Genomic DNA, 17,398 nt, shown 5'->3' on the forward strand with positions numbered 1-17,398 from the left:
TGCAGACACCTGCATTCTCACTGTATTCTGAAAAATAAACACTGCTAGTGAGATACAGCCTACTGCAGGCTCAGGATCTGCATCTGGATGTTTGTGTGAGCATGTACATGCTTGTGTGTGGAAGAAGGTACATACAGTCAAAAAACAACATAATCTCTCAAGACTCATTCATTAATTTATCTAGCAATTACATGAAGTCTAGAGCCTTAGTTAAAATTAAATTAAACTAGCTCTAGACCATTGACCCATCTCAGGAAAGAGAGACAGCAGCTGCCTCCATGGGGTACTATGAGAGCAGACAAGGGTTTCTTACACTCCTAGGGGTCAGTTGAAAGGGGTGTGGGCAGTTCATGGACAAGCACAGCTTGAATTCTTAAGAGAAGATTTTCAAAGGCGTAAAGAGGACCTGGACATCTCCACCAAGTAGAGCCTTCTCCATTACAAACTATATACATCTCTGTCACAGACATTTCGTATTCCTTTAGTCTCACATTAGCTGTAGGTCTGGGCAGGACCACCACTATTTATTATTTATAAAGCTGTGTACTCCTCTCTTGGTGCTACAGAAATAACAAATATTATCATGGTAGCCTATAAAAGTTTAAGGGTACAACCAGTATAGTAGGGTCGTTTTCTTGCTATGTGACATTAACGCAGCTAGAGAGGTCCTGACTCTGCCCTATGGCACTCATGAGAAAACTGCACCGCTGTACAGGGGATGGCCTGAGAAACCACCTCTCAGCCTCCACCATAGGCAGTGCAACATCTAACGTGTGTTTGCCTGGGGCCATCATTGACCAAGAGCATCAGAGCTCAGTAGGCAGGCTCCTGGTAGAGGTCAGTGGCAGGAATGGGGCATTTTTACATGATGTAGTGTTCTCATGGTCTAAGCAAGGATTGTAAGGCACAGCCTGAGCTCCTGCTCCTCTCCTGTTCTTCAGTTGTCACCTTGATGTTCAGAGTTTTCTCTTACAGAAGGCACCTGGCTGAGCAGCATTCCACTTTCCCAAAGAACAGCCAAGGGAAGAGGCAAGGTGAACATCACCCTTTCTTACATGGTGATTTAGGGACTGGAGCACTTTCCCGCAAAATAGGAGGCCACCTACCAATTCCCCCTCCTTGGCATGACCACAATCCACATCTTCTTCCACACACCTATATAAACACTCCAGCTTTCTCTCTTGCTGCTCCAGATCTGCTTTCTTCTCCGAGCCCAACTCTTCTTTTGCCACCTCCACTCCTGGTGGTTAGAGAATATAAATAGAAATGAAAACTGTAGGTTTAAATGCCCTCAGGCTCACGGGAGCATTGGATCCAGGTCCTCCCCACTCCTAAGCAAAAGTGTCAACCATCACGCTAATTTCCAAGAGGCAAGTAGATGTGTCACCATTATTGGTTACATTCTTAAGATACTCTCAAAAGCTGTAGTGCTTTCTGTTGAACTCAGTGCTAACCATATGGGGAAAAAATGTGCTGAAAGTTGATGGATTTTAGAGTTCTTCATGCAAAAAGTCTAACCGGTGAGGGAGTTTACATGTGCTTGCTTTCTAAGCCCATTCCCTCAATTTCCTGCATGCATAGGGAACTTGGGAATATAGGAACTTTAGGCTTAGGCTAAGCTGGAGAGCAGGTATTTTAGATTGCTTTCTGAGACTAAGGCACCTACATTTCACTAAAATCTATTTTCAAGCACTCTGAATCTCACTGAAAGTTACTAGTAAAAACAGATACCCAAGAGCTTTATGTCACAATAAGAAATGGAAACTTAGCAATAAAATGTCTTGGTTTATTAGAATAGGAATTAGAAATGGAATTAAATGGAATTTTAAATGAACCCAAGCTAAACATGAGAAGATAAATATTGTAATTCTTCCACTGTGCTTCAGTTCGTGTATTTCATGCCTGGTTTTAAGCCTTGGAGCTTAGCTGTTAAAGAGGAAACCAACCATAGCCCCAGCAGAGCTCAGCAAATCCCTTTTTCAAAAAGTAGTTCATATAACAGCGTAATTTAGTCCAAGTATAATTTCGCTACTTTCAGTCCCAAGGATTTATTTTGCTTTCTATGTTTCCAGAATGGGGGAAGACTCAGGAAACAATATGAAAAAAAAAGCCTTTCCATGTGAAGGAACAGCACCTCTCCATGTCAAAGTCTAGGCATATCCAGGAGTTCTGTGGCATATTTGGTGTACCATGGCTTAGGGAACTGTGTCGTTCAAGGGAGATCCCTAGATTAAAGCTCAAAGCATACTATGACCTTGGGAAAAGCATTTAGTCTTTCTCTGGCTAGGTCTGTAACATAAATTAAATCCTGCCAGCGGATGTTCTGGGGCACTGCAATTCAATCCTCTATAAACTGTTGACATAATCCTTGGCATGAGTTTCACTGAAGCCAGCTGGCAGGGTCCCAAATAATTCCCAGCACAGTTCAGGAGTTAGCAGAATCCAGGGCCATTCCCACTAGAAAGCTAGAAGGCAACCACTCTGCTTTGGAGGGAAACACAATGAATATAGCCCATTCCACACCAGTCAGCTGCTGTGCCCAGCAGGGAGCTTGGGCACGCTTTGTTTACTAGTATAGACACAAGCAATACATCTAAAATGGAAAGAATTTCCTTCACAAACCATTTTGCAATCCAGAGATGAAGCTACAGTTATAATTCTTGCAGACACATAACTGGAATGCCTATAAGATCATTTGAAAGCACATGTAAATATAGGTGTCTTTCCCATCTCAGAGTACCATATAGGGAACAGCTGGCAGAAAATGCATCCTCTAAGAAGCTCATGCTCACACCTGCCAGTAATGCCTGCCAGAAAAAAAAAAAAAAAAAAAAAAAAAAAAAAAAAAAAAAGCAATGCAGCAGGGAGGCCCATGGAGGCAAATTTTCTATTTTTCTCTTTGTAAGCACATGAGAGAAGATGCTTACGCTTTGCTCCCTCCCCATCCCCACCCCATGAGGACACATGGTGGCCCTCTCCTCCAGAGATCCTGTGCTTTAGGTGATGTTCCCTACCTCACCTGAGAATCTTGCCATGGCCGTAGCAGCCAGGCTGCCAGTGCTTGTGTGATGGATGCTAGCCACTGTCCTCTCAGCTGGGATCAAAATACAAGTCATATTTCATCCATCATATTTGAACTCTCAGTGAAATGCAGTCACTTCCAGAATGGGATGCTGGAGCTTTGTAACAGCACATACTGACATTACCTAGTAGTCTCCATGGTCAACGGATACTTCTTAGCCAAATCAACACAAAAATAACTGCAGATCTTCTGTTTGTTCTTCCTGAGGCAGTAGTCTCTTCCATCACTTTCCCATGCTCCACTTGCCAAACAGAATACTCAATTTGTGCAGCTTTAAAAACATATATTCTTTCTAAAGAAAAATTCATACTGCTTACTAACGTAACATGCTGTACAATATGATACTGATACATTCTGGGTCAACAAGCAATCCTCTTTTACTATTGGGTTGTTTCTGAGATTTTTATTCATAGCAGCTTATAAATAATTTTCTTTGGAGCTGTTAGCCCACACCTCCATGCAAACTCTGTGTGCAGGTGCATTACAGCTCTTAGCTAGAGCTCTTTTGCATGTAATATTTTCTACATAAAAAACAATAGTAAATGAAGTGGTAATAATGACAACCCTTCCTTTTGAAGATTTTGGAATAAATCAATCTCTGATGCAGGGAGAGATTCAGCTATGTTTTCACCCTGAAAACAGTTGCCTGAGTGTTCATTCCTGCATATTACCCTGTTTTACAGAAGAGAGGTATCTGCAAGAGACCTTCATCTTGGAATCATGCCCTCTGCATCGATGATCCTGTAGTTTTCAGCATCCTCTGCTCTCCCTTCTCATCTCTGAATGAAGGTACAAAGATATATTTGCACATTTTCTAATAGAGGATCAACCTTCAGCCAAGTATTACTGCTGCAGAGAAGACAGAATGACTTCAGCTTGTAGAGAATTGATAGGTTGGCTATAGCAGAACTTACTCCATTATCACATCTGTCTCTTCTGATGATAGTATAGAGGTAACTATTGACCCTAGAATAGAGCAGTTTTGGCACTGGCCTTGTATATATATGTAAAAAAGGATGTTTCATTGTTCTCAGTAATTATTAAATTAGAGCATTAGCTACCAGGCTACATTTTTAAAGCATTCTTTAGGCCAAACGCAAGTCTTGTAGACTTGTCCAGCTCCTAAGCCCTACTATTCCCAAAACTGTGACTCTTTTACTGCTTTTACAGATAGCTACACTTTTCAGGAAAGCAAGAGTACTGTGAAATTTAGTTAAAACACGCTCTGGTTACATCTGCCTCAGATGTTCACAGGACTCCAGCCTCTTTCACCTCTCCAATGCAATTGTTTTTTACTCTGATGGCACCTGAATTCACACCCCTAACTCAGTTCTTTCCTCAGCCACACCTCTGTGCAGGTACATAAAACATATGGCAGTTGGCACTAGCTCACTTCTTCAGTGATCTGTCCTTCGGATTTCAAGGGAAGTAACTCCCACTTTGCAGCATTCAGGCTCTCTTTTGTTCCCTTTCTTTAATCCTGCATCCAGCCATGGGCTCCTTTGAGTCCTGAACCACTGTCAGCAGGAATGATGCCACTTGGTAACATTCACAAGGGATTCAGAACCTGCAGACTGAAGCTATGAGTCAAGAAAAGCAATTATGGTAAAGTAATTTATGCACAGAGCAAGAAAAGCAAGTAGCAGTATGTAAGAGTATAGTGAATATTTTATTCAGAGGAAAGCCAGGGTGGTGAGGACAACTGGATCATTTAAATACATACATAAGCAGAAGGGAGAGATATAAGTATATAGGCTAAAAACAATTCCATTTTTAGTCTTAAAAAATGAGAAAAATGCTTTTTTTCAATTTTTTTATGAGAAAAGACATTTGGCCCATTCCAAGTCATACTATTTTCATAGAGCAAGAACTTTAAACTACATGTCTTGCTTTTAATGAGCTATCCCAACCAGCTGTTGAAGACAGCTGGCCCCGAGGAGGGGGCAGGCCGAATCAGGGAAGGAAAAGCGAACAGATCTCCTGACACCTGGCTCCTTGTTGGGTCCCCCAGCCTGCGCGGCCGCGAGGAACCGCAGGGCGCGGCAGCGGGCCCCCCCCCGCCATGCCAAGGAGGCTGCGGAAGGCCCGTATGCTCCGTCCCAGGCCCTCGGCGGCTGCACCGGGACACAGCCCATCCCTACCATTTCGCCGACCTCTGCTCCAAGGAGCCTTCACATAAAGGCTGTGCGCGGCGGAAGGGCCGCGGCTGCGAGCGGCGGCCGGCCGCGGCCTGACGGCGGGGCTCGCGGCCCGCCATCTTCGCCACGGCGCCCAGCCGCGCACCTTCGCGGCCGCTCGCTCGCCCCCGAGCTACTTCCCAGTTATTTTTAGCACCACGCACAACCAACCGACATGTATAGGCGGGCAGCGCGCGACCCGGTTTGCAGCGCTGCCTTACGCCTCCTCCACCTTCCCCCGCGGCACCCGCGCCGAACCGAGCCGAGCCGGCGGCTGCCGCATCCCGCCGGCGCGCGGCACAAGGCCGCCATCTCGCGGCTGGCTGCGCGGCACGTCGCCGCCGCCGCGGGGAAAATGGCCCCCGCCGCCCAGCTGGCCCCCTTCGCCTCGCCGCTCTCCGCGCCTCGCCACCCGGCGCCCGCTTCAGGGAGCTCTTCTCAGCCAAAAAGCCCTTGGGAAGCGCCTGACTGAAGCGAATAGGGGTTATTCAGGTACCGGAAAAAAAAAAAAAAAAAAAAAAAAAAAAAAAAAAAGCCTAGAAAAGAGAAGATGCAGCAGTAAAGGATGAGAAAGTGCTTTGTTTGGTAATGCCAGGTGGTTAATAATAATGTGTCTCGGAGGTAGGGTTGTGAGAGCTGCCTGGTATTTGTCGTTCATTTGAGACAAATTGGCAGTTCCACAGAAATCAGTGTCTTCCAGGAAAATTTAGTAAGGGGCTTGAATTGAAAAGGTGAGGGAAAATGCCTACAAAACAAGGAAAATCTACAATTTGATGGGAAGAGGAGGGACTTTTCTATGTCTCTGTTGGTTTCACAACTGCCAGATACATTCTTCCTTTATTTCAGAGCTTGCAAATAGAGCAAGGACTGCACCACTCCATTTTCCTGTAGAAATTTCTCAAGCTTCCAATTACTTATTTGAAATTTCTCATACCATTTCCACTACCTCAGACTGAACTTCCTCTTGAGATTTTCCTAAAAATATGTCAGCCAGGACCAGAACTAGCTGATAGTGAAGCACTTTTTCTTGCCCACTTGAAAATCACATACAGTCATTTTGTGCATGCACAGTCGCACCACATTGTACGACCAGGCCAGAGTGTGTCCATGCATTGAGACGTGGCATCTGGCGAGGAGCCAGGGATGTAACTATAGCCCAGCCTATTAAAACATTAAAATATAGAAAATGTGCTCAGTAGGGGCTTGTTGGAATTTGGCTGAAATCTGTGATGGAGCAGTAAGTTGCAGCATTAGGCTACTGTGGATGAAGAAGATTTTTGCTGGTGATGCTGCTTTTGACTGCTACTGGCTGCTGTATTGTCAAGCATCAGATGTGAGAGCAGAGCCACCCCGGCAACCTGAAGATGAATGCAGAGGACCACAGCACTGTAGTCCAACGCTGTGGGTTGAGGTAACAGGATGAGGAAAGAAACATGAGACAGATTGCTTAGAGAGGTTTAGACTGAGGGCAGAGGTGCAAGTGTGGCAAAACAAGCTATGGGATGGAAACTGCAACCCAGTCTGCATGGAAATGAAACTCATTCCTTGAAGATCTGCAGCCACTTCTCTCCTGGACCTGCAGCATGACTCAAAGTCACCAAATCACTCTAGGTGATTTGTGTGCCTTGCTTCCCTTTGTGGTGGTTCATAGGGTGGCAGCTTCCAGCCACCAGTTCAGGCAGCATTATCAATTAGTCAGGTCAAAGAGAGAGGCAGGTATATGTCCAAGTCCTACTCATGACGTGTACAGGTGTAAATATGAGGCCATGTGATGGATTTGTTTTCCATTTGCTCCTTTAAAACCTGGACAGTTAAACATACACAGACTTAATAAAGAATATTAAGGTCACAAAGCTAATAAATCATTCCAGAACATGGAGATTGACCCTGCAACCTTCATTCCCTCCCATCATGCTGATGCATTAACATGTGTGCTGCAAGCACTTACCTTATTTGGCTGCAGAGATTGGGTGGGATTTGTGTAACACAGGAGGCTGCCATCTCAGTGAGGACAGGCTGTAGTGCTGGAAGCTGTGTGCTGTGCAAGGCCAAGAACTACAGTGAGAAAGGTGATAGCCTGGCTGCTGCTGACTTGCACAATTGACTTCTGTTCTTGCCTTCACCACGCAGCTGTGTCACCTGCAGCAGAATGTTTCACAGGCAGTCTTCATTTTGGCAGTTTCTGACTGGAGATGGACTTGGATTTTGCAGCTCTGTTACACTGCAATTCCAAGGGCAGAGGGAAGCTGCCCAGGAGGGGTCAGCAGACCCATTAACTCTGCCATGCTTTAAATCTTTCTGATAATAGCAGGAGGGCTTAGGTCTTGTCCTGTGTTGTCCGTAAGTCCCTTCAGCTCCTCTGCCTTAGCCCCTCCCTAGCATGAATCATTAGGGAGTCAATACCCCAAATTACAGCCAGCCTCTTGGAGAGCCAGCCAAGAGGTTCTCAGTGCTCAGCCTCATGCAAAGCATCTGGTCCACACTGGGAGGTTTATCTGTAGTGTGCCAGACTGTGGGTCCTGTACAGTCTGCCAGGTAGTACCATGTCTCTGTAATACCTTTGGTATCATGATGGCAGAAACCTGGGGCATGTAAAGGTCTGTGCTCTAGTAGGCCGAGTGAGAGAGCTGTGTATCTTAGTACTGCTCTGTACTGAACTTCAGGAATTCCATGCAGCCAGAGCATAGTCCTGCCTTTTGATAGCTGGATATGATTCCTTCCTCCTTGGCTTGGGAAGCTGGTGTTCTCCATGTGCCTGAGCAGGACAGATAACTTTGAAGGCTGTAGGGTGTCAGATGTTCACAAGCCTGAGGTGTGCACCAAGAACCCCTTACTTTTTGCTGTTAAATAAATCATGCATTTCCAAAATAGAAAAGGTTACTGTAGTTGGTGTGAAACTAGCCTTTATTTTCAAGTTGCAACATGCTTTGCACTGAGACCTGTGACTTGTACTCTAGGACATTTAATTTCTGTTGGGGAAGCAAGTCTTCACCCACTGCAAGCACATAGCAGTAAAGTCTTGGACACAGGGAACAGTCTATCTCATGACTTTTCTCCCATGACAAGAAAGAAATTGGACACCTGCAAGGATTTTCCTTTTTTCAGCAGTAAAGCCTGCTTCAGTCTGAGCTGCAGCTGCAGAGGAGCTTCCTTCCTCTGCTCTGTCGGCGACCACCCCCTGCTGGGGGGCTCAGCTCAGTTCTGGCAGAGCTGCTGCTGCAGCCACATGTCCTCGCTTGTGGCCCGTCTCTTTCCAAGCTTACAGCATTTGCAACCACACAATTTCTGTATGTCTATACAGCAGGCAGTTCTCGAGTGGTGCTAACAAATGCTCCATTTGTAGCTGCCAGCACACTGCTTTTCTTAGCCCAGTCATACACTGCCATCTCTGGCAAGAAGCAGGATGAGACTAGCTGTTAAAATCAGTTTTCCTTACCACTTCAAGCCATTAATTCTGAGGACCTCTGACTAAATCTATGTCGAAGGAATCCTTCTCTTCTGTTCCTTGTTATATGCATTCAGTTGGACTTTTTTTAAAAAAAATGTTTCTGCGATGGTTTTGGAGTTCACAGGAGATGTATACTTACAGAGAGAACTGCTGTAGCTCCAGCAGGGAAACAGCTGTCTGGAAGGTCAGGAAAGTGAGGGAATGCCAAGGCAATGGAAATGAGCTGCTCTTTGTCAGTGGAAATCTTACAGGTTTGGGAAGTGAATAAACTGTATTTTGGGGAACTGCTTTGTATGGGCATAAGAAAAAAAATTCAGTTTGTGTGGAGCTGGAGACAAACTGCAAATGATAGAAGAGCTCTGGAAAACCTCTGGAGTGGGTCCTTTATAAGGGCAAGCAAGGTGGAGAGTGGACACAGCAGATGGTGGAAACATAGATTTGGCTTCTGGGACTGATTATGCCATGAGCACAGTTAGGAGATGCTCTTTCAATCTGCAGGGACAGAGCTCAAGCCCTGAAACACCAATTCTTAGTGAGCTGCAGGTTTTCTTTTCTATATAGACATAAGGCACATGAAAATATGTTTGGGGATTCAAGAACAGATTAAGTTGGGAAGATAGCCCAAATACACGTCATGGGCCATGGAATGAAGAGCTTAATAATCCTATATCTAGAACAAATTGACAGCCAAAAAAATGCTGTCAGTTGACCAATTCTCTTTCAAACAAATTCCTATAATCATGTTACCATGGAGTTCTCATGACAAATCAGTTATAAACCATGGCAAGAGCTCCTGAGAGTTATCATCCTGTTGTCTGTTCAACAGCACAAAAATCTTCTCCCTGGGAGCACCCAAGGCTGTTGCTTGAGACTGGCTAGAGCACAAGGTTTCCAGAAGAAACGGCTGCTCCGGGAGGTCTCACCAGTCAGTTACCCAAGCAGAGTAAGGCTTTCTCCTTTACTTTCTGTTTTCAATGAGATTGAGAAACACTAACATTTCAGCCAAGACTCACCGAAAGGGAAGTCAGGAAGGTTTTAACTGTTGATATGCGCTGATTTTTGCACTGATTCTTTCCTGGACCCACAGGATATAATTTCTGGTCAGCTGCAACATTTCCTGCATGCCGACACCTGACACACTTACTGTTGCCTTTCTGCCTCTCTCCTTGAGACCCATAGATTATGATTTATGGAAAAATAAACAATTTCTCATTCTCCTTTTTACACAATAATAAATAACTAGAGCTCCAATGTTGGGCATTGCTGTGCAGCGCCCAGAAGGGTGACTTAGCAGCAAGGAGGACACCTCAGTTTTCCACCTGCAGGCTCATTTTTCCTTCTGCTTCTGTTCTCACCTTTGGCTCTTCTGAATGTAAAATCTTTAGGGCAGAAGCTGACTTTTGTCTGTGTTTGTCCCATACCCATGGCAAAGGGATCCTACTCCCTAGATTTAATCTAAGGGGCTTTTGAGCTATTAACATACTTGAATAACCCCACCCAAACCTTCAAGTCTAACTGAGGCGAGAGGTGTTACATCATCAAGGAGCCTGCAGGCTATTTGATAGCTAGTTTACTCGCCCAAAATGACACGATGAGCCAGGCTGATCTGAGCCATAGTCTGCTGCCATATTTCTAGGCTGGAGGTCCATGGCACTCCTTCCAGACTTACTGATTTGCTGGTTTGGCAGGGTTTCGCTCTTATTGAGAAAATTTCAGCCCCGATAGACAGACTAAAGCAAAATGAGGTTAAAACAAACTGGAAATTATAACTGGAAATTAATGTTGAAATGAATATTTCCTGAAATAAATGCTGATTTTGATTGATGTTTTTAAATAAAAGCAAAGCACTGAATTCTGCTCCACTTTCCAACAGGACAGCTAGCAAGAATCAAAATGGTGAGTAACTCAGACTAGAGATGAATGTGCATAGCTAGGAGCCAGATACTGAGCAATGTTCAGCTTATATCACAGTACCATGGAAGAAGCCTTCAACTAGGGCCTCATGATATTGCTGTAATGTAAATCAAAGGCAATTACATTTCATCTCCACCATAAGTTATAAACAAGCCATGAAAGCAGTTCTTATATCACAACCATAGCAATAGCTAAATGACAGACATCAGAGAGCTTTTCTTCTCTCTCCAAATATATGCTTTAATAATTTTGAAAAATTATAAAATTTGCATATGCATTTGTAAACAATGTATGTGATTAAGTATCACTAAACAAGACATGCCTAATGTTGTATTTACATTACAGTATTACTAGAGCTGTCAGGTTGTGAAAGATTAACTTTGCAAATAGCCTGTCTTCATTCATATCCCGTGAGGACATTTGGTGCAAAAACATCTTCATTACCTAATTCACCATCGTGACAAATCAGTGTATAAGTATTTTCCATGGTTAAGTGATCTTATTATTCCATGAGCTGGAACCATGTGAGCTTTCTTAAATTAAAATGCAAGCCGTTACATACCTATTTCACTTTTATGCCCCCAAAATGTTGGCTCCATTGTATAAATTAATAAATTTTTATCAAGCCCTTTCAAAAACATCCTTAATTTCTGTTCATGACCCATTACTGCAAAAAGTCCTTATATAAACAATAAGTATCTTAATAAGGACACTTATTGCAAGCTCCAGCAGGCTCACCCACATATGTGTGAGGTCAGCTCTTCTGGTAAGTTACAGTGTTTTGCTCACCAGTGTAAATCTGCACTACCCACTGTGACACCCCAAAGTCCTGGTACTTTTTTAATCTGGGTGCTCGCAGGAATTCCCTGTTGTTGTTCAGTGCCTTGGGCCTTAATGGAGCCTGTTTGACTGAGGAACAAATCCACAGTTGCTGTAATTGGTGGTTGTGTCACTGCCACCCTGTAGCCTGCATGCTGTTTACAAGAGGTCACCAATGATAGTACATTTGGTCCTGTCAAAGTCCCTTTTTATGCGTCTCCAACCCCGCCTAGAGCATGGCACATTAAGCAATCAGCTGAGCAAATTAGGCCCAGGAGGGCAAGAGGACATACTGCAGATAAAGACAGCAAGCTGCCCGGAAAGCTGCGTGCGTGACCTTATCCAGTGCTTGGCCTTTTTTGGCTGCCTTCAGCCCACATTGCTCTCTCATGAATGTGGCTGCACATTCACTTCAGGGTCAGTGCTGCCACTGTAATACTACTGCTGGAACTAATGGAAACCCAGAGTTAACTTCAACATTTTGTGAACCATCTAATGCATTTGTAGTCAGATACACTGGTAAGGACATCCAGCTAATTTGGATATAGAAGACTTCCCAATACACACACTTTACACAGCCAAAGTTTAATAAAACCAAGGGACAAATTTAGAATCGCATTAATTCTTAGAATAGTTCATCAACTGATGCAATTTTTCCACTCAGTTAGCAACAGATGATTTATCAAAGATCTGTTGCCTTATCTGACATAAAACCTACACTTGAGAAAATAAGCAAACCTTTACTCCTCATGCAGATACTAGAAAGCATCCTATTTGGAAGCACTGCTATCTCATGGTTAATCAGCCTAGACAACAGATCAATAGAAAGTGGAAGTGCAGAATGCCCCTTTCCACCACAAACTCAGATTCAGCCAAAACACTTGCCTGAACAGTCTTTGCTGAGCTCCCTAAACGTTAGCTATAAGAACAAGCAGTGAGTACAGAACATGGAAGCTGAGTGTGTGCGTAGTGTGTACTTTTAGGAACCTCTTATAGTGCAATTAGTAGCTGGATAAGGCCTTGTCTGACAATCGAGTACGTTTCCTTGGCACCAAACAGGCTATAATAATACCTGTGCAGAAGAGCAGGTAGGTAGGTCTGTTCAGCTCCAAGCAAGCAAAAAACACTCTGCAAACACAGGACGCTATTAAAGCCAAAAGGAGTTTTGCTGCTGACTTTGACAGGCACAAAAGCAGACTCTTTGCATGAAAGACTCACTCCATAGTAAAAAGAAGGAGGCCTCCTAGCCTTCCTGCTGTCCCCTCTTGGTAAATCCACATCTGTGTTTGAGCCTCTGCCTCTTATCCTGCCATAAACTGAAGGTTTTACCTGAACAGGGTTTTACCTTTATTCCCTGACATTAATGTTTCCTTGGGTACTTGACCAGTAGCTTCCCTGGAGTTTAATGTGCTGTCTTCAGCCTCAAGTCAGCAGGGCTCCTCATTTTTCTCTTGAAGTCCAACAATATGAGAGAGGTGTATATATTTGTAAAATGTTATGGTGCTAAATGAAAAAGTAGGCAGAAAAAAGTGGTCCTGTATGTAACACTAAGCCTGCCTGATCATGTTTCTCTTTTCAGAGGGCACCTGGCAGTAGTTTTGGTAAAGTCATGCAACCAAAAGTCATGCAAGCTGAAGGAATACTTCCTTTCCCAGCATTGCTAGACCAGAAGATGGGGCTGGGCTGGTTGACTGGGAAAAAAGATAGACACAAGGAATAACCAAATGTGAAGTGGGAGAGAAATTCAGAGCATTTAGTATGTTCAGACTGAGGAAAAGAAATAAAACTGTCCACATTGAGAATTTTTAAAAATTGGCACATGAAACTGCTGTTCCAGGATCAGGGTTTTTTTATATTTGTTAAGCTAGGAGTGCTTCCATCTGACAGCAGAACTGTAGGCACTGTACCGATGCTTATTAAAAAGACAAAGATTATCTTGGCAGTCAGAAACTCATCAGTCTTTCTTCAATCGTGGGCAATCTTTAGAACAAATTTTGAAGAAAAGAATAATTAAAACATGAGAGTAAGTAGAAAATGATACAAGATAAAATGATTATGACAAACTCAGCTTGTATCTCTTGTTGATTTTCCAGGCATATCTCATCTACCTGACACGATAACTTGCTAAACAATGTTGATTTGACCACCTGCCTTAGACTGGACATACAAAGTGGATAAGGAGCCAGCACAGGTTAGCTTGGGGGAAGCATGGAGTGGGAAGGAAATTTATATTGGAATTCCTCAAGGTCTTGGGCTTGATGCTGTTAAAGGTTTTCATTTATTATCATGGCACATGCTAATGGAGTTTGGAGGTATTGTCAGCGTGGAAGAGGAACTGAATATGAAAGTACTGTCTGGCACTGGCACTAGAGCAGTGGAAATAAGGTGGCACTTCCTAGGGCAGAGAGCAAGCCATGTTGTCTTTGGATGTTAGATGTCAAAATCAAGCCAATTATCAAGTCTTCTTTATCACTAATAGGGAAAAACAAGCATTCTGGAAGGCAGTTCTTTCTTGCTACTTTAGACAACTATTTGGAGTGAATCACCTGTGGGAGGTGTCTCTCCCCTCTCACTGAAGAGGTAGCTGGGACATTTACTATTTAAACAGCTAAAATAATGTGAGATTAGTCCTGACCTTAAGAAGAATGTCTGCTTCAAAAATGCAGCCTATAGCTCTGGGAGGACTGCAGAGGGGAAGAAAGGAGGGTAGTAGCTGATCATACCATGACTGTGATGGGCTGGTCATGAAAAAAGCAAATTATGTATCAGAAGAAATCTTTCTAAAACAGAAAAGTACTGATGTATATCCAGGTATGTATACCCAGAACTCTTTTATTTGTGCAGCTCAGGTGACCTGTGCTCAGAAAAGAAGAACTCAAACTGTACTAGGTGCAGAGAAAGCTACAAAAGTCATTGTGAAAATGGAGATTACATTTTATGACAGTGCCTAAAAAAATGGGGCTTGTTTAGCCTTCACAAAATAAAAGGTTGAGGGGGACTCTATTGCCCTCTTAAATGTATCTGAGCAAAGGAAAAGCTTTTAAAATTCTTAACGTGATACTGGTAAAGAAACATAATCTCATTAAGAATCATAGAATCATAGAATCAGTAAGGTTGGAAGGGACCTCTGGAGATCATCTAATCCAACCTCCCTGCTCAGCAGGATCACCTACAGCATGGTAGACAGGGTTGCATCCAGGCGGGCCTTGAATCTCTCCAGAGAAGGAGACTCCACAACCTCTCTGGGCAACCTGTTCCAGTGCTCCGTCACTCTCACAGGGAACAAATTCCCCCTCACGGTCAGACGGAACTTCCTGTGCTTCAGTTTCTGCCCATTGCCTCTTGCCCTGTCACACGGGACAACTGAAAAGAGTTTGTCCCCATCCCCTTGACACCCTCCCTTCAGGTACTTGTACACATTGATCAGATCCCCCCTCAGCCTTCTCTTCCCCAGGCTGAAGAGGCCCAGCTCTTGCAGCCGTTCCTCATAGGACAGGTGCTCCAGCCCTCTGATCATCTTCGTAGCCCTACACTGGGCTCTCTCCAGTAGCTCCATGTCTCTCTTGGACTGGGGAGCCCAGAACTGGAATACATTTGGACTCCAAACATGAAGGTGTCTAATTATCATATCGTTATCAGTGAGTATTGCCTAGCAAACATGTTTAAAATGTTTCTTGACAAATTTGTAATTCAAGGTTTTTCTGATTTGGGAATTTTTCTGATTTAAATATCATAGTGACGAGTCCTACAAAACCAAGATTTTTTTCACTATTAATAAGACTCTCATAAGATCTTATCATCTGCATTTCTGATTCAAGCTTTAGTCTTGAATGCACTCCGTAATGTTCTCAATATTATCCTATCAAAGTAGATTTAATTTTTCTAATTTTTAATTTCTAATAATGGATCTAAAACTGCTAAACTGCCAGTTTTGCCTGAGAAATACTTACCAGTGATTGGTTCCCAAGAACTCCTGTGCGTAAGAGGTAGGATGTCAGGGGAGTTACGGTGTCTAGGCTGCATAAATAGAAAGGTGACAGACATTCAAAATAAAGTGATATTTTTCTGTGACAGCACAAATGTAAGGATAAACTTCAAATCAGTTTAGATTCTCCTTTACCCTAACAGGCTGGAGATGTTTTACAAATAAGCATGTGTTGAAAGTTGAATGAGAGAATGATGCTTCTTGACTGGTTGCAAACATGCCAACTTGTGGCTGTCATTAGAAATCAGCGCCACATCATTACAGTCTGCCTTTGGTGCGTAAGAGCTAATCCACATTGTGTTGGCATTTTTACGGCATTCTCAGATGGAAATTTGCAAGTGCAAATGAAGTGTAGGGAAGAACAGAAGCATATTAAAGATTTTGAATCTCAACTGCAACTGAGTCCTTCGCAGGAGCTCTTAAAGATCTTAATTTCAATGGAAAAGTTTTGTATTTGAGCAAAGGTAGTACCTAAACTAACATTTAATTAAAATCAAACATATAAACAAAAGAGAGTTGTGAACTCAAAATGGTTGCCACAGATTGAGAAGGCAGAATTTTGCCCTCCCAGCAATACAGGCCAATATTACCCTGCTTGTAGAGGGAAAGACAAAGATTTGAAAAGATAAACATAAAGAGGGTGGAGACGGACTCTTCTCATCATACCCAGTGACAGGACAAGAGGAAATGGGCATAAACGGAAATACAGAAAATTCCACTTAAACATAAGAAATAAACATTTTACTGTGAAAGCAGTCAAACACTGGAACAGATTGTGCAGAGAGGTTGTGGGGTTTCTATCCTTGCAGACACTCAAAATCTGACTGGACACAACCCTGAACGACTTGCTCTAGCTGACCCTGCTTTTAGCAGGTAATTGGAAATACCCCCCCCCCCCCCCCCCGAGGTCCTCAACTTCAGTTGTTCTATGATTCTGTGAAGGGTAAGTCCTAGATGTGCTACAGAGGCAGGTGAGATCAGTGTAGATTTAACATGAATTACTTTCTATTGGTCAGCTACCCACAGTCCTCCAAAAAGGAAACAAAAGTCAAATGTCCAGCAAACAGAGCAAAGGAGTTACATGGCTTCAGAAAGCTGAATCCTATCTGCATCTGCTTAGGGATTATCTACTGCCAGGTAGGGTGTCAAGCGGCGTTGTTCTCGCCACCCCCAACACATGGGCCAAAGCAGCTGGTATGTGATAGGACTGTTCTGAACCAACTCTACATTTGCCAAGGGTAGAAACAGGGTTTTAGGAACAGCAACCAGGTTTCTCCTCTGAGCATACCTCTGAGCATAATTCAGATGAGTTGAAAATCTGGCAAATTCAGTGTTAGGAACTCTTCCTTCACTGCATTTTGTTTCATCTCCTAAACTGCAGATTAACTTGCCTTTAAATGAATGGGTTTACCTTACAGGGTAGGAGTAGGGGCTCTTGCATCCTTCAGTTCCTATCCCTGCCCTTATAGTAAGTCTTTCACTGACAGGGGGCATGGAAGAGTTAGGTCTTTAGGGGGAAATGCAATAGATTTTGTCCTTGAATTCTGGTAATGGATTGTTTTACTATAACTAAAGACTGATTTGAAGACTAGATTGCTCTGAAAGGAAGGATGGTCTGGACAGTGCCCAGCAGAATGAGCGAGACAGTCCACTGTTGTTCCCCCATCACCATAGTCCCCAAGGACCATGGAGATGGGGTCATGTGTGTCTTGCTACCTGAGGGATGAAAGCTTACAGGTCAGGTCATGTAAGAGAGGCATCTAAATGCTACCTACATCACATTTATGGGTCTAACTATATGAGAAGGAGAAGATTTAACTCAGTTGTGGAGCACAAGCCATATAAAGGCTGGATTCTCAGTTTTTAAGTGTTCTCCTTAATGGGTTTGTCTTTAATCCCAGCTGTTTCTTTGGGTATATACTGGTGGAACAGGGACAGAGCTTGGCCTCTGAGCAGAGGGCCAAAGTGGAGAT

General features: G+C 43.5%; 1 protein-coding gene across 1 annotated transcript in view; it reads right to left on the reverse strand.

The window, feature by feature from the left end:
* Nucleotides 1–3,035, reverse strand: part of GRHL2 (grainyhead like transcription factor 2) — a 117,464-nt gene extending 114,429 nt beyond the window's left edge. The window contains exons 1-2 of the mRNA XM_062568550.1: nucleotides 3,020–3,035; nucleotides 1,107–1,240 (exon numbers count right to left, since the gene is read on the reverse strand). Coding sequence (XP_062424534.1) covers nucleotides 1,107–1,240; nucleotides 3,020–3,035 — 150 coding nt within the window. The remainder of the gene's footprint in view (nucleotides 1–1,106; nucleotides 1,241–3,019) is intronic.
* Between the last annotated feature and the right edge of the window lie 14,363 nt (nucleotides 3,036–17,398).

Source organism: Rhea pennata, chromosome 2 (assembly GCF_028389875.1).
Source record: "Rhea pennata isolate bPtePen1 chromosome 2, bPtePen1.pri, whole genome shotgun sequence".
NCBI classification, from domain to species: domain Eukaryota; kingdom Metazoa; phylum Chordata; class Aves; order Rheiformes; family Rheidae; genus Rhea; species Rhea pennata.